This window comes from Bubalus kerabau, chromosome 12 (assembly GCF_029407905.1).
Source record: "Bubalus kerabau isolate K-KA32 ecotype Philippines breed swamp buffalo chromosome 12, PCC_UOA_SB_1v2, whole genome shotgun sequence".
Taxonomy (NCBI): domain Eukaryota; kingdom Metazoa; phylum Chordata; class Mammalia; order Artiodactyla; family Bovidae; genus Bubalus; species Bubalus kerabau.
Genome location: NC_073635.1, coordinates 13,002,088 through 13,025,109, shown reverse-complemented (window position 1 = coordinate 13,025,109; position 23,022 = coordinate 13,002,088). Strand labels below are relative to the sequence as shown.

General features: G+C 41.5%; 1 protein-coding gene across 2 annotated transcripts in view; it reads right to left on the bottom strand.

Moving 5' to 3' along the window:
• Positions 1 to 23,022, bottom strand: part of DGKH (diacylglycerol kinase eta) — a 220,572-nt gene that overhangs the window by 107,864 nt on the left and 89,686 nt on the right. For both annotated transcript variants that reach the window (XM_055541973.1, XM_055541974.1), the window contains exons 3-4: positions 16,704 to 16,814; positions 11,595 to 11,675 (exon numbers count right to left, since the gene is read on the bottom strand). In XM_055541973.1, coding sequence (XP_055397948.1) covers positions 11,595 to 11,675; positions 16,704 to 16,814 — 192 coding nt within the window. The remainder of the gene's footprint in view (positions 1 to 11,594; positions 11,676 to 16,703; positions 16,815 to 23,022) is intronic.

Here is a 23,022-nt window from a genome sequence, read left to right as displayed (position 1 = left end):
CACCAGGGAAGCCCCTAAGCTTTGGATAACTATTTGCTAAATGAATGAATGAATGTCTAAGGGCAGTTCTGAAAATGGAGAATCAGGGGGGAGTGTGGCCTGCGGTACAGGTTGCAGGTTTCTGGTCCCAAGCACCATGTTCCTCCTGAGTCATGGATCAGTGCTGGACAAGGGGCAGGTGGTAATGCCAGGCCCAGCAACTGAACACAGTACCCTGCCTGGATCTCCAGGCACACAGTTCTCTCAACGACGAGGGAACCTTCCCGGCCTTTTAGTGGTGTCTAGTCACACAACAACAGGCTCTCTTGTGAAACTGATCTGGACACCCATGGTCTGATTATGCAACCAAGCCCAGGTTCTCAGAGCTCCTGAGCTGCCAGGATACTCAAGGACATGCTCAATGGTTTACTTCAGAAAGTCCATTTAAAAGATGTATGGAAGGTTACTAGTGAAGGTGGAGATCTCAGTAAACCTATCTGACAGGTTCATGGAAGGGTACTAACGAAGGTGGAGACAAAGGAACAGTTCTCCCACCCACACTGTATTTCTAAACATTTTAGTCTAGCTACAAAAGGACCAATGTGTTCTTACCTCCCAGGACTGTGGCTTAAGGGAGCTCATGAAAATGTGAAAAAGTATTTGTGTTATACTCTTGAAAAAGATGTGTATCACTCAAGGAAAAGATTAACATGATACACCCACAGAAACAATGCTATTTCATTTCTAAAGGCCTGGTGTCTTTTATAGAAAAACAAATACAAATTTCAAAAAATGTAAAAATCATCAGAATCATAATATAAAGTCTAACCTAAACTGTATATGAATCGATTTTAAAAGCAAAACCATAGCCACCCCAATTGCATTAACGTGGTATCACTTTGGTGGTGGTGGTGGTGTAGTTGCTCCGTCGTGTCTGACTCTTGTGACCCTATGGACTGTAGCCCCCAGGCTCCTCTGTCCATGGCATTCTCCAGGCAAGAATACTGGAGTGGGTTGCCATTTCCTTCTCCAGGGGATCTTCCCGACCCAGGAATCAAACGCAGGCCTCCTGCATTGCAGGCAGATTCTTTCCCAACTGAGCTACAAGGGAAGCCTGTGGTATCACTTTAGAGTACAAGAAAATATTTTCATCAACATAGACATTAAAATACTTTCATCGACATTACTTTCAGGCATCTAGTAATTATGTGGAAATACTGCAATGATCAACATAAGTGAGAATCATGTTTGTAAGGCTTATTGTTGGTATAAAAATAGTCTGAGTCATAATGTATAGATGTCAAAGAAGGATATACATATTTATGGGTATATTATAATCCAACACCATGGGAGGAAATTAGGAAATTGTGCTCTCTAGGCTAAAACTTGAAATAACACCTTTCTAAAAATTAGAGTCTACAAATATCACTCACTCCTTCAAGAAGACCTATTCATTCATTCATTTGACAAATATTTACTGTCTTTCCCTTCTGTGTCTGGCCCCATGTTAGCCTTGGGGATTCGATGATGGAAGAAGCCAGTCTTCACGCCTAAGGAAATTTCAGGCTCCACCATCTCCTTAGCCCCTACCCACATGGACACACCACGAAATAGTCTCTTCAACAGCAATCTTGAAGAAGGTCCCTTAGCTCTTGCTGTGTGCGATGAGACAGAGTATGCACACTGTCCAGCATGAAGTCCAGCCATCTCTATAGCCCTTGCCCCCTGCTTACTCCCAACGAACCCTGAGGGTGGAGAGCCCTGAATTCTAAACCAGCTGTGCACAACTATCAGTCATCCAACCTTGAGAAAGTCACTTCAGCTCTCTGAACCTGAGTCTGCTCTGAGAGCTCTCTTCTTGAAGGCCCCTTCCAGATCACATGGAAGCAAATGACTGGAGATTTCTAATAATGGGCAGAGCCATTACCTCACAAGAGGCCTGTTCTATCAGATGACACAGAAAGTTCTCTCCTTGTGTAGAGCTGAAATTGTCCCTCCACGAATATAGGATCTTTGTCCTATACACCACACCTGTCAACTGTTTCTTATACATAAATGCGTGCTCAGATGCTCAGTCCTGTCCAACTCTTTGTGACCCTATGGACTGTGTAGCCCACCAGGTTCCTCTGTCCATGGGATTTCCCAGGCAAAAATACTGGAGTGGGCTGCCGTTCTTCCTACTCCAGGGGATCTTCCCAACCCAAGGCTCAAATCCATATCACCTGCATTAGCAGACGGGTTTTTTACCACTGAGCCACCTGGGAAGCCCTCTTATACATAATAATCCTTCAAATACTAAACACGTCACATTTTCCCAAGTCTTTAAAATAAAAAGTGTGCTTTAATGTCAATCAATCCCATGATTCCCAGACCTTTTTTTTTTAATATTAGCTTTTTATAATATTAGTTACCTGCCTTGTTATCAACCTTTCTATTTAAAGTGCAGCCTTCACAATAAAATGTAGTGCTCTAAATCTGTGGTACCACCAACAAGCACCTACTGCACGTCGAGTAACACTAAGACTCTATGATTGACTTGGCAAAGAAAACACAATTGTAACAGGTAAAAACCAATAACAGGAATACTATCTGAATCATACTCGTTTAAAACTCTATGAGAGAGAGACAGAAGAGCAGAGTATCAAGAGTACTGATCAAGGGACTTCCCTGGGCGTTCAGTGGATGAGAATCCACCTTCCCAGGCTGGGAAGGAGAAGGGTGTGTCAGGCGACCCACATGCCAAGGGCCAACTAAGTCTGCCCACCGCAGTTAGAGCAGCCTGCCCACGCAACAGAGAGGCAGCACGGCCAAAAAAGAGGCACAGATCAAGGCCTTAGAACCCAGATCGGTTAGATGTTAACTTCTCTGTCTCAGATGTCTCACTGTAAATGGGAGGCATACTAGAACCTACGTTACAGGACTGGTGTACAAAATTGAATGAGTGATGAGATCAGTGATCTTATAAAACAGTTATAAGAGGTACACAGCAGACTGCAAAGAGTGAAAATGTTACTCGCTCAGTCGTGTCTGACTCTTTGTGACTCCTTGGACTGTAGCCCGCCAGGCTTCTCTGTCCATGGGATTCTCCAGGTCAGAATACTGGACTGGGTAGTCTTTCCCTTCTCCAGGGGATCTTCCCAACTCCAGGATCGAACCCAAGTCTCCTTCATTGCAGGCTGATTCTTTGCCATCTGAGCCACCAGGGAAGCCCCATGCAGCAAACTAAATATTATCTAATAAAGTAGGCAACTTACTTTTCTAAGTGATTGTACATCAACTTGTTTATCCGAATACCTGCTTTGTGATGGGCGTTCAAAACTGACAAAACGAAAATAACTTTTTGCTATTTCCATCTAACTAAAGATTGCGTTGTTAATAGATAAAAGTAAACTGACACTTCCTTAGGTTCAAAGGATGTGACATCTCTCTTAAGAGAGAAGATGAAGTGAGTTACATCAACAGAGAGGAAGCTAAGGGGAAAACAGGATAAACAGAAAGTAAACATGAAAGAAATAAGTTCTTAAAAACATCTTCCCTTCCATTAAAACTCAGCCTGCTTATTTTGACTGTACTGTGAGAGCACCATCTTCAGCGCTTTATGTGCCGTTAAGAGTATTCCCTCTATTGGTTTGCTCTTATGTCTCCTTTTAAGAACCTCATCAGAAGGGTCATAATCTAATGCTAATCAACTTTTGGTCATGTTTACATGACCATGGCAAGTGACCCAGACCTACAAGGACTCTTTGTTCCAGTGCTCATTTAGTTCTAAAAACAACTGCTGCCACATGGCATCTGTTTCCATACAACTGAGGGAGCCGGCCTGGATGTGAAATAGCCGGGGGATTTGAAACACATTTGGAGATCACTCACTAAAAATGCCAAGGGTAGTTAAATAAATTACCTCTGTACCGCTTTCTTGTTTAAAAAAAGAAAGTTTTCTTTACAAACTTCCATAAAAAATTTCACCAACGTCAATACAATCATTTCTTTAAAAATGATGACTCCTTTGTTGAAGGTTTAGCCTAAACTTCATTAAAATTTAAAGAAAAGAGTCATTTGAACAGTACACTTTGAAAGCCTGATGTATACCACACCACTGTGATGGCTTTCAAATCATTAAAAAGCTTTTCTTTAGCAAAGAACATTTAACCAACAAGGAACAACTGTATTTTCATTCATTACAAAATGGTCCCTTTGCCTAATAATATAATATGAGATAAGAGTGGAAATAAATCTTCACAACATCTCTGAAAGACAGGCAGGATGGAATGTTTTCTCAAGATAAAGTTTGTCCATATTCTCTTTCAAAATCCCCAAACTTTTAAAAGTTGGCAATACTGACACTTGTGAAGGGAATCAAGGGATAATTAAGTTCAAGGGAATGCTAAACAGTAGTCCCCAATATGTGGGGCTTCCCTGGTGCTTCAGACAGTAAAGAATCTGCCTGCAATGCTGGAGACCAGAGTTCGATTCCTGGGCCGGGACGATCCCCTGGAGAAGGGAATGGTTACCCACTCCAGATTCTTGCCTGGAGGATTCCATGGATGGAGGAGCCTGGCAGCCTACAGTCAGTGGGGTCAAAAAGAGTCAGACACGGCTGAGAGACTAACACCTTCACTTTTCACTTTCAGAGGTAAGGACGCTGAGCAGTTAAGGATTTAGAGCAGTTAACTAATTAGTCTGAGGTCACCTAACTAGACATGGCCGAGCCCCAACCCAAACCCTGACTGTTTAACTTCAGAGTCTAAGCACTGCAACTGGAAAAATCACCTAGTTCCAGGAAGAGCTGCAGATGTAGAGAATGGACGTGTGGACACAGAGGGGGACAGGGAGGGAGGGATGAATTGGAAGAGTAGCATTGACTTACATTCACTACCATGTGTGAAATAGATAGCTAGTGGGAAGCTTCTGTATAGCACAAGGAACTCAGCTCAGTGCTTTGATGACCTAAAGGAGTGGGAGCATAGGAGGGAGGCTCAAGAGGGAAGGGATATATTTATACCTAGGGGATATATGTATGTGCTAAGTCGCTTCAGTCATGTCCAACTCTTTGAGACCCCAGGAACTGTAGCCTGCCAAGCTCCTCTGTCCATGTGATTCTCCAGGCAAGAATACTGGAGTGGGTTGCCATTTCCTCTTCTGGGGAATCTTCCCCATGCAGGGATCAAACCTGTGTCTCTCAGGTCTCCTGCATTGACAGGTGGGTTCTTTACCACTAGCGGCACCCGGGAAGCCCTGGTAGATGTATACTTACAGCTGATTCACTTAGTTGTATAGCAGAAACTAATGTAACATTGTAAAGCAATTATGGTTCAATAGTAAATCAATAGAAGCTGGGTTTGTAAATGCCATGATTAGTGAGAAAGAGACGAAGAAAGCAGCGGATGTGAGAAGAGACAGAACAGAGGCAAAGACTGACCAGCTGGAGAGAAGCCCACATGGCAGGAAAGCACTCTGGGATAGCTATCAGGGGAACTTCAGCCCCTTCCTGGGGGGCCCAGTGAGACCAAATGGAAATGAGTGCTCTCCAGTCTAATATCAGAAGAGCACAATCACACACAGCACAGAAGTGTTAGGGATAAAAAGGTTAAAGTGAAAATAAAACCCCAGAACACTATGCAAATGTCAATAAAATAAAGAAAATGAACAATTAAAAATAGACCAAAAAATTAAGAAAGTTTTATTGATCCCATAGTCAGAGAAAATGCCGTGGTAGAACTTAAACTGCAAATTAATTGTGAATGTTAACCTCAGTTCAGTTCAGTTCAGTCACTCAGTCGTGTTGGACTCTTTGCGACCCCATGAATCGCAACACACCAGGCCTCCCTGTCCATCACCAACTCCCGGAGTTTACTCAGACTCACGTCCATAGAGTCAGTGATGCCATCCAGCCATCTCATCCTCTGTTGTCCCCTTCTCCTCCTGCCCCCAATCCCTCCCAGCATCAGAGTCTTTTCCAATGAGTCAACTCTTCACATGAGGCAGCCAAAGTACTGGAGTTTCAGCTTTAGCATCATTCCCTCCAAAGAAATCCCAGGGCTGATCTCCTTTAGAATGGACTGGTTGGATCTCCTTGCAGTCCAAGGGACTCTCAAGAGTCTTCTCCAACACCACAGTTCAAAAGCATAAGGACTCATAAAATGCCAATAAGGCTGTCAGGAATTGGTCTTTTCTGTTCCCCAATCACATCACTGACAACTGTTCAGCGTTCATAGATTTTGTTGTTGCTGCTGCCTAAAGCAGAAGACACTTGTAAAACCAGAAATTCAAACACAGGTCAGAATTAGGCCAATGTGGGACCTCCCTGGTGGTCCAGTGGTTAAGACGCTGCCTTTCAACACAGGGTATGTGGGTTCGATCCCTGGTCAGAGAGCTAAGATCCCACACGCCTCAAGGCCAAAAAAACCAAAACACAAAAAAAGAAGCAATACTGTGACGAACTCAATAAAGATTTTAAAAACAGTTCACATTTTTTAAAAATCTTTAAAAAAATTAGTGCAAAGTGGTGTCACTAGTGGTAAAGAATCCACCTGCCAATGCAGGAGACGCAAGAGATGTGGGTTTGATCCCTGGGTCGGGAAGATCCCCTGGAGGAGGAAATGGCAGCCCACTTCTGAATTCTTGCCTGGAAAATTCCATGGACAGAGGAGCCTGGAGGGCTACAGTCCATGGGGTCGCAGAGAGTTGGACACAACTGAGTGACTAAGTACACAAGGTAATTAAAGAGTGTGTGTATGTGTGTGTGTGTGTATTTAATTTACCATATCTATGTATTTCAACATCGTGAGACCTGAAGCAGAAGAATCCAGCTATTTTACGAGACCGACAGAAACTGTAAGATTATAAATAAGCATTGTTTTAAGTCACTAAATTTGTGGCAATTTGTTAGGAAGCAAAAGAAAACTAATACAATACCTGAGGCAATTTAAACAACCTCCAAAGCAAAACAATTATTCACTCCGGGGATGAAAGCACACGACTATTTAAAAGCAGTCCTCATGCAGGTAGGTCTTCACGATGCCTGCAGATCCCTTAACACCATCCTTGGGAGGTCTGTGTCCCCCCACTCCCTGCAGCACCCCCCTATTGAGCCCCAGCCAGCCTCGATGCCCGCTCATAACCACAGAATGAGGTAGAACACTCCCTCTAGAACCCATTTTACGAGAGCTTGACCACTGGGTTTTTGGGTGAAGCACAGCGTTTCCACTTCCCATTTGCTAATTATAGATTTTCCATTTCTGTGTGTCCCTTGCCGATATATCATCCTTAGGGACTTCAAGGCAAGGAGGGTGACTGAAGGGAAGCAGAATTTGACCATTTGCTGGATTCACCAAACTGCACCATTAACCTCTGACACAAACTGGTCAAAATAACAGCATCAGCCAGCAGTCACTGTGACCCAGGAAGGTGGAATATTTAAATATTTAAAGACAGGGAGGACTGTCCATGACTGCTTGGAAACATATCTCTTATTCTATTTTATACCCTGCAAAGTTCTATTGAATTGACTTGCTATAAAACTCTAAGCAATCCACCCAACATTTTAGTCTCTGCATTTCTAGTTCAACAAACTTGAGAAACAACATTGGGATGAGTCAAGAAATTTCCTGAAAATAATTCAACAAAAAAGTCTTCTCATACCCCAAATAAACTTTCATTTTATTCGTTAAAATCAACAAATATTTATGGATAAGGAACTATGCCCTTAAATGTGTGACAGAGTCCCTATTCTCAAGGAAGTTATGAAAACACAAGTACTTAACTAAAAAAGGCAGAAAATAGTAAATTCTAGGAAAAGACACAACAGGAGACACCGCATGCAGTTGAAGGTCCAAGAAAGAGTTGTACAAACAATTTGAATAACCTCTCCCAAACCCAGGCTTTCCAAGTCCCTTTACGTAGTCCAACACCCTAGGTCTTGTCTTCACCTGAAGTTACTCCATCTTTCAAATCTTAAATTTTGGAACCCTTTTTCATATTAAACTCTGGATCCTGGTCAGGGAGAAACTGTTATCTGCAACCATCACTTTGAGTCTCCATGGAGGGGAGAAGACACTTGTCTTGTTCACTCCCCAGGGAAGGCAAGTGGTTAATCTGATAGCTTAATTACCCGACCCCACCCTCACTTCAGAGGAAGGAAGAATAAGCAACATTTTGCCCTTGAGCCTCCAACAACTTATCAGAAGCTCTGTATTTACTGGTTACTGGACCCTGTTCAGCCATTTATAAAGTCATCCCTTATTCCTTATACTCTATTCTCAAAAGCTTAGAACACAGAGGGGGAAGATGGATGAGTTACTGATCCCTGAAATCCAACAATCTGTTTATCTTTCTCTCCAATATGTCCTGCGTGCATGCTAAGTCTCTCAGTCACGTCTGACTCTGTGACCACATGGACTGTAGCCCGCCAGGCTCCTCTGTCCATGGGATTCTCCAGGCAAGAATGCTGGAGTGGGTTGCCATGCCCTCCTCCAGAGGATATTCTCAACCCAGGGATCGAACCCAAGTCTCATTACGTTTCCTGCATCAGCAGGTGGATTCATTACCACTAGCGCCACCTGGGAAGCCCTCCAATGTACCCTGCTGCTGCTGCTGCTGCTGCTGCTAAGTCGCTTCAGTCGTGTCCGACTCTGTGCGACCCCATAGACGGCAGCCCACCAGGCTCTGCCGTCCCTGGGATTCTCCAGGCAATAACACTGGAGTGGGTTGCCATTGCCTTCTCCATTGTGTGAAAGTGAAAAGCGAAAGTGAAGTCGCTCAGTCAAGTCCGACTTGTAGCGACCCCATGGACTGCAGCCTACCAGTCTCCTCCATCCATGGGATTTTCTAGGCAAGAGTACTGGAGTGGCTTGCCATTGCCTTCTCCGCCAATGTACCCTAGAAGTCATCAATCCTGGGTCAACTTAGCTGTTTTTCTTTACTCATCTTATAGAGAACTCTGTTGGCCTAGGAATTAAGAACATTTCTAAACTTAATCTCCAATCTTTGGCAGACACTCTCTACTACCTAGTAATCTTCTACTAGCCTCTGTTCAGTTTTAATTCTCATTTTCTACAGTAGCTCTTGCAAACCCTCCTGAACTCCTACTCACAGTATATATCCTTATCTTTAATTTCACTGAGAAAATAGTAGTGTTTGGTTTTGAAATATATGAACTTCCTGCCCACACCTTTACTTCCATAAACTTTCTGTGTCTTGTTCAAGGCTTATCTTTCTTTCTTTTTTTTTTTTTTAATTGGGGTATAACTGCTCTAAAACGTTGCATAACCAAGTGAATCAGCTATATGCATCCATATATCCCCTCCTCCATGGCCCTTCCTCCCAAACCCCACCACGGCTCACCACAGAACACCAGACTGAACTCTGTGCTGTAGAGCAGGTTCAGTATTCTTGCTAGAGAATCCCATGGACAGAGGAGCCTGGTGGGCTACCGTCTATGGGGTCACAGAGAGTCAGACACGACTGAGCAACTACCACTTTCACTGTTCCCCTATATCGCAGGTTCCAGCTATCCATTTTAAAGGCTAACCTCTTAACCTGTGTTCTGGGTCCCACCCCCTGTCGTTTACTTGGCAAATACTCTCCATCAGTTACGCCCTCTCTCTCCTGAAGCTTCAAACTTTTGATCTAACACTTCTGTCCTCTGGTGGTATAGACATGCTCAAAAACCAGTTTTAAAAACCAAAGCAAAAGATCTATTACTACAACAACGGAACCAGAGCTGCCTCTTCGAACCTGAAAGTTCTTGGTGCTCTGTCCCAGCTCCTCCTTTTAACAGCCAGGCTTTGGGATCAGGGATCCGTGCTGCTTCTCTCTGCCTTTCCACTTGGCATCTCCATGTGCCTCGTGCACACGACCCTCCACTGCCACTGCTCCCACCAGTGTGACCGGATGACCTGCCCTGATTCCACATTCAACAGACACTCTTCCTTTCTTCTTGGGCTTGACCTCTCTACAGCATTTGATGTGTGACAACTTCCGCCTTAAAACTCCCTTCCCCTGGCTTTTCATAACATCACTGCCTCCTGCCGTTCCTTCTATACTTTAGAGTGCTCTCTCTCAGTCTTTAGTGGCCAAACCTTATGTTGTGAAGCTTTTCCCAGGATTCTATTCTTGGCTGTCCTCTCGCTTCTCAAACTCAATGGTCCCTGGGGAGGTGGGAGGGGGAGGGATGCTCGCAGTATGAATTATCTCTCACGCCCATAAATCAATCAGACTAAATCTGAACTCTTGCTTCCTCTCCACCCCCAGCCCTACTTTCTGGAGCTCACCTCCATCATGATACTGCCCTGCACCTGTCTGTCCTCCCTGACCTGCGTGCCCAGGGCATGAACACAATGCCCTGCTGTCTATGCTGGTGGCTTCCCAGAAGAGGGGCTGGGAGCCTGGATGGCGACAGGACCCAGAAAGGGCACCTGAGTGGACCTAAGGATGCAGCTACACAAAGTATCCCAGATGAACTTCACTCAGTTATACTGTGCATATCTTCAGCAGAGTGGTATATATATATGTATTTTCATCTCTGAATCTCGTTTATTATGTTTATTAGTTCCTCGCACATGGTGGATCCTCAATTCATATTTAATTTGTATTTTTGTAATCAAAGAAGTACAAAAAGAATGGGATATCTGACATAAGCTTTGAAGCGTCGGTAGACTTTCAACAGCTACAGATGCAGGAGGCATCATTTAAGTCAGAGGAAGCAGAAAAAGCATTCGGCTCAGAAAGAAATGCTGTATGGGTGGGACACATACGGATAAGCAATTATCAGCAACGCTAGAATGCAGTGGTAGGAGTTTATAGGGCTTTATAATGTAGTTACCGGAGAAGGCAATGGCACCCCACTCCAGTCCTCTTGCCTGGAAAATCCCATGGACAGAGGAGCCTGGTAGGCTGCAGTCCATGGGGTTGCTAAGAGTTGGACACGACTGAGCAACTTCCCTTTCACTTTTCACTTTCTTGCATTAGAGAAGGAAATGGCAACCCACTCCAGTGTTCTTGCCTGGAGAATCCCAGGGACGGGGGAGCCTGGTGGGCTGCCGTCTATGGGGTCGCACAGAGTCGGACACGACTGAAGCGGCTTAGCAGCAGCATAATGGAGTTACAGATGCAGCCTGAGCCTATGAGGCCTTTGAAGCAACATGATTTGCAACTGGAAAAAAAAAAATTAACTAGAACTGAGGACTCTTCTTTAAATAGCTGCCACATGAGTTACTTAAATGAGAAGAAATGCAACTGGAGTAACAGTAGAAGAAAAAGAGAAAATACTGGTTTTAAGACTGAAGGGAAAAAAACAGATGTTGTGAATATTCAAGAACAGTGGAATCAATTGAACTATTATATTTAAGGGGGTGAAATATTTAAAGCACTAAAATTAAGACGTCCAAAATATATATATATTTAAAATATACATTTAATGGACTGGTTTGTTGACCCAAACAATCATGAATGGTTTGGGGTATTAGAATCTACAAGGTACTGATCAGGTTTCTTGTGTTGGTAGGAACGCCAGCACACATGATGCTTAGCTGGCAACTGAGGAGGGCGTTCAGTGTAAGCTTTGGAAAGGTTTTTCTACAACGTTCGAGGAGGGAGTCAGCAGAATAGAAGCATACCGTGAAGCTGTTGTTAGCGTTTTTTGTGCTTGCTTCAGCGACACTGGCATCTGAGAGGTCAACTTCATCAAATATCAGAGACTGTTAATGAAAAAGAACACAAACATATTATTTGAAAACCTAACTCAGTGCTCCTCAGTAATTTTTTTTTTTTTTTTTACCATCAGGTCATGACCATGAAGCTATATCAGGAATTCGAAATAAAAAAAAAAGATGAAAAACTTAAGTTAGTGATACTTTGTGAGTAAAACCAAACACATAAATTTCAAACTGTATAGGACTTTAGAGAAGCCCCCTTGTACATAGTCTCATTGCAAAACGCCCTGTGCTCTCCAGAAGCATCCTTTATGGGGAACCTATTAAGTGTGTGATATGCACACCTACTCACATACCCCACCATGAGAAGAACTAGTCCTGGCTCAGGTCACGGCCAGTTACCGAACCTTCTGAATGTTGCTGTCCTCATCTGTAGACGTGTTCTAATGAGACGGTGCGTATGCTCTGCAAACATAAGATGACTTTCTTTATATACTCTTTTTTTTTTAATGGGGGGGCCAGGTTCAAACACTTTTTTTTTTAGGCTGAAAAGCATTTTAATCAAAAAAGTTTCAGTGGTTAAAAACTCCATAGAATTAAAATCTTTAAAAATGGACCACTGAGAGATTAGGCAATTCTAGTCAATATGTGTATCCTTCCTACTTTCAGTCAACTGGTCCTCGTTCACAGTTCTTCAGTGTACTTCCAGCGAGGTCGGTACAACACTGCTCCTCTAGAACTACAGAAAAAAGGGCTCCCTTATCTAATTTAAGTTTCCACCACTCCCCAAGATCTCCAGGGTGTAATGCAACTCTACTTCAAGCCAACCAATCTGACAATAAGACTTGTTCCCTAACTAGAAAGAATTTATAATCTAGCATGGGAACTGAAGAGATACAACTAGTTTTAAGTAAGGTAAACTATTAAATGTGGAAGAGGAGATACGCAAAATACTATGGAAGGTCATAGATAATTTTTCCAGCAGAAAACAAACACTTTCTCTTGTGCATACTGGAATAAAGACAATTTTAGAGGGATCTTAAAGAAAACAGGGAATTTCTTCAAGTGGAGACAGAGGGAAAATCATCCTGGAGATGGAAAATATGGGGCTGGGCTGTAGGCGATCAAATGGTCAGTGTTGCCTGGAAATAAATATGTGGGGTCAGGATGGAGCCAGATCAGGGTTTAACTGTGAACATAATGGTTTTTAAAATAAGATTATTTCATTTTGCTATTATTTCCATAGCTGCATAAGCTAAGAATTAGGTTTGTTTATTTATTTTTTACCTCCTGGTGTATAACTATACTAAGCATTATATCACAAACATATTTTTAATATAAAAATTATCAATTATCTTACTGGTGCAGTAACAATAAATCTTACTATTTTTAAATTGAAGTATAGTTGACATACATTATTATGTTAGTTTCAAGAGTACAACATAGTAATTTGACAATCAAATACATCATCAAGCGATTGCCTAAGTAACCATTTGTAATCATATAAAATTATTACAATATTATTAATTATATTCCTTTTCCTGTATATTAAATTCACATGACATTTACTTTTATAACTGAAAGTCTGGATCTCTCAATCCTCTTCACCTGCTTCACCCAACCTCACATACCCCTCCCCTCTGGCTGCCACCCATGTGTCCTCTGTATCTGTAAGTCTCTGTTTGGGTTTGTTTGTTCATTTGTTTTTTAGATTCCACATATAATTTACAGATTCCACATATAATTGAAATTATATGGTATTTGTCTTTCTCTAATTTATTTCACTTTTAGCATAATACCTTCTATATTCATCCATGTTTTTGCAAATGGCAAGATTGTTATCCCACATTTCTTTTCATTTCTATTTGCATGGCTGAAAACTTTCCTAATCTGGTGAAGGATACAAGTATCCAGGGCCAGGAAGTATAGAGAGACTCAAACAAAGGGAACCCAATGAGACCCACACCAAGACACATTATAATTAAAATGCTAAAATGTTAAACTAAAGAGAATATTAAAAGCAACAAGAGAAAAACAACTAGTTACATACATGGAAGCTCCATAACACTGTCAGCTCACATTTCAGCAAAAACTTTACAGAAGGGAGTGGCATGATATAGTCAAAGCATTGAAAGGAGGAAACTTGACCAAGAATACTGTACCCAGCAAAATCATAAATCAGAATTGAGAGACAGAGTTTCCCAAGCAAGCAACAGCTTGTCTACACTGTGGTTCATCACCACTAAACCAGTCTCACAAGAAATGTTGAAGGAATTTAAACAGAAAAGAAAAATTATAACTAGAAATATGAAATTTATTAAAGAAAATATCTTGCCAGTAAAGGCAAAAATGTAGTGAAAGTAATAGATCAAAGGTATGAGTGCTTTCCGGGGGGCACTAGTGTTAAAAAAAAACCCCACCTGCCAATGCAGGACACATGTGAATTAAAAGACAAAACCAGTAAAATCATTTATATCTACAATAATTAAGGACAAAGTAAAATAACATCAAAAACATAAAATGTTGAGTGGAGTAAAAATGCAGTGCTTTTAGAACATGTTCAAACTTAAGCAACTATCAACTTAAAATAGACTATAATATACAGAGGTTACTGGATGCTTGGGGCTGGTGCACTGGGACAACCCAGAGGGATGGTATGGGGAGGGAGGAGGGAGGAGGGTTCAGGATGGGGAACACATGTATACCTGTGGTGGATTCATTTTGATATTTGGCAAAACTAATACAATTATGTAAAATTTAAAAATAAAATTAAAAAAAAATATATATATATACAGAGGTTGTGATACAAGCAGTAACCACAGACCAAAAACTGTGATAATATGGGGCTGGTCAAAAAGTTCTTTTGGGTTTTTCTGCAGGATGTTAGAGAAAACGATACACAAATAATAAAAAGAAAGGAATATAAACATAATACTAGAGAAAGTCATAGAATCACAAGGGAAGAAAAAGCAAAAAAAAGGAGCAGAGGACAAAGATAACCAGCAAACAGTTAACAGAATGGCAGGAAGCACATACCAATCAATCATCACTTCAAACGTAAATGGACTGAATGCTCCAATCAGAAGACACAGGGTAGCTGAACAGATTCAAACACAAGACCCATACTTTTGCTGTCTGCAAGAGACTCACTTTAGATCTAAAATCACACACGGACCAGAAGTGAGCAAATGGAAAAGCTATTCCATACAAGCATAGATGAAAAGAAATATGGGATAGCAACACTTATACCAGATAAAATGATTTTAAAACAAAGACTGCAACAGGAGAAAAAGAAAGGCATTACCTAATGATAAAGGGATCAATCCAACAAGAAAATGTGACACTAGTTAATATATATATACCCAACATAGGAGCACCTGGATCCATACAGCAAATATTAACAGACATGATGGGAGAAACCTGACAGTCATACAGTAATAGCAGGCGACTTCAACACCCCTCTACATCAGTAGATAGATCATTCAGACAGAAAACCAATACGGAAAACTGTTGGCCTTAGGTTGAGGCTTCCCAGGTGGTGCTAGGCCTTAGGTTAGGAAAGTTTTTCAGCCATTATTTCTTCAAATGGGTTTTCTGTCCTTTTCACTCTCTTCCCCTCTGGGACTCCAATAATGTGAATCTTAGCACACTTGATGTTGCCCAAGAGGTCCCTTAAGCTAGTTTTTTCTTTTTTCTTTTTGCTGTTCCAATTGGGTGAATTCCACTAACTTATCTTCTAGATCACTGGTCTTTTCTTCTGAATTATCTAATATGCTGTTGGTTTCCTCTAGTGTGTTTTTCATTTTCATTATTGTATTCTTCAGTTCTGATTTTTTAAAAAAATATTTTCTATCTCTGTTGAAATTCTCACTTTTCTATTCCACTGAGTTCAGTGAGTTGTCTTTATGACCATTACTTTGAATAACTTATCTGGAAGGTTGCTTATCTCCATTTCATTCAATCTATTTCTGAGAGTTTGTCTTCTTATTTTGTTTGGAACATAGTCCTTTGTTTCTTCACTTTGTCTAACTTTGTGTTTTTTCCTACATATTGGGTAGACCAGCCTCCTGATCTTGAGAGAGTGGCTTTGTGTAGCATGGCTGGTCCCCGTAACGTGGTCTCCTTTGGTTACTAGGGTCAGATGCTCAAGGAGTGTCCCCTCGGTGGGTGGCATCTGTTTTCCTGATGCAGCTTGGCAGACTTTCTGAGGATGTGCTTGCATGCAGGGTTGGACCCCAGTGTGGCTGACTGAAAGGCCCAACTGCAACATGATGGATGCTCTGATGTGTGTGCATGACCCTGGGGCAGGAGACACTTTGAGGCAACATGAGTGATGGCCAAAGGTGTCTGCCAGGCCTGACAGGGCAGGGGGCCACTTTGGTGGGGCTCCAGTGTCTACTGAGGGCACCCATCTTAATTTTATTTTTGAAGGAATAGTAAAGTATCAGTTTTAAGTGGAAGCTCATCATTATCATTTTTTTCTTCCAAAGCTACATCATTCTTATTTCATTCAATTATTTTATAAAAATTATTTAAGCCTTGATTTTATTTCACTATGATTTTTATTTCTAATTGTTAGACTAACTGAATGATTGCTTTGAGCTTGGTATTACATGAGCACTTCATTTTCATTATTTAAGGGTCCTCTCAACAATATGCTGCTCACTGCCACTCCACTGGAATATGAACTCTTGTCTGAAATCAGAGTATGAATTCTTAGCAACTATAGCAAATCCTCTTTCATGTTCAGGAAAAGATTTATTAGGTAAAAATTAGCAAGAAAGGGGGGAATTCAAGTTTGGACTTTATTATATCTAACAAAGTTACATTTAAATTTTCATCTCAATTGGAAGGAAAAAAGAAAGAAAACTACACTAGAACCTTGCCATAAGAATGTCCTTAGGGAACATCACATGAAATTGTCTCAAATAGACCCCCTTGCGATCTGGTCCAAGATGAACCCTATTTATATTGAATTAGACCAGTAATGCTATACGAAGCCCCAAGACAAAGACAGTTTACAGAACCATCTATAGCCCTTAAATGCTTGCAACTAGCACTCTCTCAAATTACCTTTGAGTCCTTTGCATAATAAAGTGTACGACCTCGAAGTTTGAAGTATCGCTTTTTCCACCTTTGGAAGGAACTGGTTTGCTTCAAGAGCTGTCCCTCTTTAATACTGGTCTAGGAAGAAGCAGAAGCACAACATGATTAAAATGAAATTCAAAGCCAAGTAACACTCAAAATTCATGACACACTATCACTGACATTTTGAATATTATTTCTCATGTTTTGCAAATTACAGGAGAAAATACTTTACTCGCACCATTCAACCACGGAAACACATATGCGAAGCTCCAAGTAGCAAAGGTGAATCTGACATGCCCTCAAAGCAGTCACAAACAGTATGGAAGATACATCCACAAAACTAGGGCTTTCAACACAGTGATGAATACACGTACCTATTCAAGTGCATACTTATATATAGTAAAGACTTAATAAATGATGGAAGGGTAGTTGTACAGTAATGCAATGGTTAAGCAGGCATGAGCTCTGGAGCCAGAAACACTGTGATCAACTCTTGGTGATACCACTGAGTAGCTGGATGATCTTAAGCAAATCAATAAACATCTTCTGCCTTTAATTGTTCATCTGTAAAACGAAGATGACAACAAGATATACCTTTCCGGGCTGTTGTTGCCAAGAATAAGTCTTTAAAACGTGTAAAGGATTCACTGCATGGCACATAGGAAGTGCTCATTAAACGTCAATTATCATCAACTATGTGTTACTGTAACAAATACACACACAAAGGATGGTGCATGGCGGTTCAAAAAAGAAAGCTCTGCCTCAGAGGGAGTCAAAGGTGTCATCCTCCCAGAGGGACAGCCTTAGCTAGGTCTTCAAGGAGTTTATCAGAATGATAAGGAAGGGTTTTTTGTTGTTGTTCAGTTACTAAGTCCTGTTCAATCTTTATGACCCCCATGGACTGTAGCACGCCAGGCTCCCCTGTCCTTCACTATTTCCCAGAGTTTGCTCAAATTTATGTCCATTGAGTTAGTGGCTATCTAACCATCTCATCCTCTGTCGCCCCCTTCTCCTCTTGCCCTTAATCTTTCCTAGCATCAGGGTCTTTTCCAGTGAGTCAGCTTTTCGCATCAGGTGACCAAAGTATTGGAGTTTCAGCATCAGTCCTTCCAGTGAATATTCAGGGTTGATTTCCTTTAGGATTGACCGGTTTGATCTCCTTGAACTCCAAGGGACTCTCAAGAGTCTTCTCCAAAACCACAGTTCAAAAGCATCAATTCTTCAGCACTCTTCTTTATAGTCCAACTGTCACATCCATAGACAACTACCGGAAAAACCATAGCTTTGACTAGACGGACCTTTGTTGGCAAAGTAATGTCTCTGCTATTTAATAAACTGTCTAGGTTTGTCATAGCATTTATTCCAAGGAGCAAGAGTCTTTTAATTTCATGGCTGCAGTTGCTGTCCATAGTGATTTTGGAGCCCAGGAAAATAAAATCTGTTACTGCTAAACTTCCTCCCTTTCTATTTGCCATGAAGTGATGGGACCGGATGCCATGATCTTAGTTTTCTGAATGTTGAATTTCACTCTCTTCGTTCACCCTCATGAAGAGGCTCTTTAATTTCTGTTTACTTCCTGCCATTAGAGTGGTATCATCTGCTTAACTGAGGTTGTTGATATTTCTCCCAGCAATCTTGATTCCAACTTGTGCTTCATCCAGCATGACATTTCATATGACGTATTCTAGATAGAAGTTACATAAGGAGAGTGACAATATATAGCCTTGTCATATTCCCTTCTCAACTTTGAATCAGTCCATTATTCCATGTTCAGTTCTAACTGTTGTTTCTTGAGCTGCATACAGGTTTCTCAGGAGACAGGTAAAGTGGTCTCGTATTCCTATCTTTTTAAGAATTTCCCACATTTTGCTGTGATCCTCATGTCAAAGGCTTTAGCATAATCAATGAAGGAGAAGTAGATGTTTTTTTGAACTCTCTTGCTTTCCCCATGATCCAATGGATGTTGGCAATTTGATCTCTGGTTCCTCTGCCTTTTCTAATCCAGCTCCTAAATCTGGAAGCTCTCCAGTTCTTATGTACGGCTGAAGCCTAGCCTGAAGGATTTTGAGCATAACCTTGCTAGCATGTGAAATGAGCACAATTGTTTGAACATTCTTTTGCATTGCTCTTCTTTGGGACTGGAATTAAAACTGACCTGTTCCAGTCCTGTGGTCACTGCTGAGTTTTCCAAGCGTATTGTAGGTGTGTGCAAAAGTAGAAAAGTTTAAATCAGCACAGATATTTGGGGAATCTTCATAGAATTTTTGGTTATAAACACAGGTAGGGCTCTCAACAGGGAGCAACAAGAGATGTGGTTGGGCCTCTATGGTTCTTGGCTATACCTTGTGCTGGCTGCTTTATGTGTATACCAGTTCATTTTATTGCCACCAACAACATCCTCGGAACCCCTCTGACTTCATCTAGTACCTCTCCTTCACCTGGTCACCTTCCCTCCTTCACAATAGCGCATTGCTCTTAAGTAGGCATACATGCACGACCCTCAGGACTGAACACCATCTCTTCTTTCCTCCTAGACGGTTCTGCCCTCAAATATCCATCTGATCATCTCCTTCATTTCTTTCAAGTCTCTGATCTTCTCCATGAGACCCACCTCACTGACCTACTTAACATACTCATCGCATTTCCCTCCATCCTGATCTTACTTTCCCCACACAAAGTACTTCCCATCTTGTAATATATAATGCAATGTGTGTGAGTGAGTTCTCAGTGGTGTCCAACTCTTTGTGACCCCATGAACTGTAATCTGCCAGGCTCTTCTGTCCATGGAATTTTCCAGACAAGAATACAGGAGTGAGTTGCAATTTCCTACTCCAGGGAATCTTCCCGACTCAAGGATCGAACCCTGGTCTCCTGTGTCCCCTGCATTGACAGGTGGATTCTTTACCGCTGTGCCACCCGGGAAGTCCATTATGTAATGCAATTTATTATATTTATTGTGTTCATCCACTCCAGTATTTTTGGGCTTTCCTTGTGGCTCAGATGGTAAAGAATCCTCCTGCAATGCGGGAGACTTGGGTTCGATCCCTGGGTTGGGAAGATCCCCTGGAGAAGGGAAAGGCTACCCACTCCAGTATTCTGGTCTGGAGAATTCCATGGACTCTACAGTCCATGGAGTCACAAAGAGTCAGACACAACTGAGCAACTTTCACTTGCAGTTCATTTTCATGATATGTAAGTCTGTATGAATGAACAGAAGATGCTGAGATTAAACTCATGTTTGTTTGACTCCAGAGTTTATTTCCAACTTTTACACTTTTATTATTATTGCCTTTTATTATCAACAAGACATAAAATATTGAGAAAAGTTTATTTCCTCTAATAGGGTAGTTAGGTCATACTAATGTTTACTTTCAATATAATTAGAAGATTCCCTCTAGAGCTTGCTCTCAGATGGTCCTCCAGGAATTGTGAGAGCATTAAAGTTTAATGATAACAAAACATTTTCGTATCTTCGGTACCAAAGAGCCCGACTTAGAATCAGACAGACAGCCTTCAAGCCAGGCTCCACTACACACTACCGTATAAATCTGGGCAAGTTACTTCAGTTCTTTGTGCCCCCATTTCCTCCCCTAAAATCCAGGCATAATAATGCCAACTTCACAAGCTGATTGCATCTAATTTAATGATAAGATAATGGCTCAAGCACTTAGCACACCATCTGGATTACAGAAAATATTTAATAAATGGCAGCAAGTGTTACTATGATATCATGATGCTATTAAGTTCAGGGAGTATTTGCCAGGCACCAAATTATAAGAGCTTTTCGGAAGAAGTGAGTAAGTGTTTGCAGGCTGCTGTGAGAGCAAATAACAGCTGGAATGGAAGCAGAGTATCCAGAGATGAAGTGAAGGGAGCCAAGAGCCAGGAGATGCTGGCCACAAGGGGAGTTTGCTTTTTATTCTCAGTGCAAAAAGCTAGTGAGCTGTCCAAAGCAAGAGATGGAGAAATGGGTGAGGAAGCAAGGGGAGAACCAATTAGGAGGCGACTGCAGGAGTCCCAGGGACAGACCAGGGAAGACAGAACTAGGACGGTAGCATCACTGAGACAGACAGAAGTAGCGAAAGTTGAGCTGTTAGTTTGGAGGCAAAATCTACTGGCCTTGCTGGCCTTACCTTCTTACTTTACCTTACCAGCCTTACCTTCTTGACATGAAGGGCAAGAGACAGAAAGGAACCAAGAGAAAGTGTAAGCACTTGCCTTGGGCACCTAGATGCAAAAGATTGCGAGAGTTCCATGTGCTATACAACAGGTCTTTGTCGATTATTCATTTTAAATACAGCAGTGTGTACATGACCGTTCCAAAGTCCCGAGCACATGGAAATCTGCTCAGTGTTAGGTGTCAGCCTGGATGGAGGGGGGCTTGGAGGAGAATGGCTACATGTGCACATGGCTGAGTCCCTTCTCTGTTCACCTGAAACTCCCACAACACTGTTAATTGGCTAACCCCAATACAAAATGTTTTCAGTGTTAAAAAAATAATTTAATGTTGAAAAAAAAAAAGATTGAGAGAGAACGGGTAGGAATAAGCCACGCTGCTGTAGCCCAGGGTAGAAAGTCTACATTCTTAAACCCAAATACAAAATCTTGAAATGCTAGCGAGAGATAATTCACGCAGGGAACAAACCTCTTGGCAATTCAAAGGCTAAAACGTGGGTGTTTTCAGATTTTTGTGAAGTTGCTTAAGGCAATGAGGAAGAAAAATTAACGTTTAGTCTACTTATGTTCTATAAGGCTGTTTTTTTTTTAAAGCATAAGTAACCTAATATTTCTTCTCCACAGGTTTATTAAAGCAATTTTCTAAAATGAAAACCCGATAACAATATGCTGCTGCTTAGAGTCCTTCCAGTTTTCTCCTTTTTTAAGTGTCCAGTTCAGTTCAGTTCAGTTGCTCAGTCGTGTCCGACTCTTTGTGACCCCATGAATTGCAGCACGCCAGGCCTCCCTGTCCATCACCAACTCCCGGAGTTCACTCAGACTCACGTCCATTGAGTCAGTGATGCCATCCAGCCATCTCATCCTTTGTCGTCCCCTTCTCCTCCTGCCCCCAATCCCTCCCAGCATCAGTCTTTTCCAATGAGTCAACTCTTCACATGAGGTGGCCAAAGTATTGGAGTTTCAGCTTTAGCATCAGGCCTTCCAATGAACACCCAGGACTGATCTTCTTTAGGATGGATTGGTTGGATCTCTTTGCAGTCCAAGGGATTCTCAGGAGTCTTCTCCAACACCACAGTTCAAAAGCATCAATTCTTCAGCGTTCAGCTTTCTTTACAGTCCAACACTCACATCCATACATGACCACTGGAAAAAAAATAGCCTTGACTAGATGGACCTTTGTTGGCAAAGTAATGTCTCTGCTTTTGAATATGCTATCTAGGTTGGTCATAACTTTCCTTCCAAGGAGTAAGCGTCTTTTAATTTCATGGCTGCAGTCACCATCTGCAGTGATTTTGGAGCCCACAAAAATAAAGTCTGACACTGTTTTCACTGTTTCCCCATCTATTTCCCATGAATTAGTTTTCTGAATGTTGAGCTTTAAGCCAACTTTTTCACTCTCCTCTTTCACTTTCATCAAGAGGCTTTTTAGTTCCTCTTCACTTTCTGCCATAAGGATGGTTTCATCTGCATATCTGAGGTTATTGATATTTCTCCCAGCAATCTTGATTCCAGCTTGTGCTTCTTCCAGCCCAGCATTTCTCATGATGTACTCTGCATGTAAGTTAAATAAGCAGGGTGAAAATATACAGCCTTGACATACTCCTTTTCCTATTTGGAACCAGTCTGTTGTTCCATGTCCAGTTCTAACTGTTGCTTCCTGATCTGCATAAAGGTGTCTCAAGAGGGAGGTCAGGTGGTCTGGTATTCCCATCTCTTTCAGAATTTTCCACAGTTTATTGTGATCCACACAAAGGCTTTGGCATAGTCAATAAAGCAGAAATAGAAGTGTAGCTGACTTACAATATTGTCTTAGTTTCAGATATACACCAAAGTGATTCAGTTATACATATACCAATTCCTTTTCAGATTCTTTTCCCTTATAGGGCATTACAAAATACGGTGTAGAGTTCCCTGTGCTATATGGTAGCTCCTTGCTGGTTATCTGTTTTGAACACAGAAGTGTGTATATTTTAATCCCACACTCCTAATTTATCCCTCCCCCCTCTTTCCCCTTTGGTAACCATACATTTGTTTTCTATGTCTATGGTTCTTTTACTATTTTGTAAATCAGTTCATCTGTATCTTTTTTTTTTTTTTTTGCCTTCAATATAAAGTCCAAACTTCTATA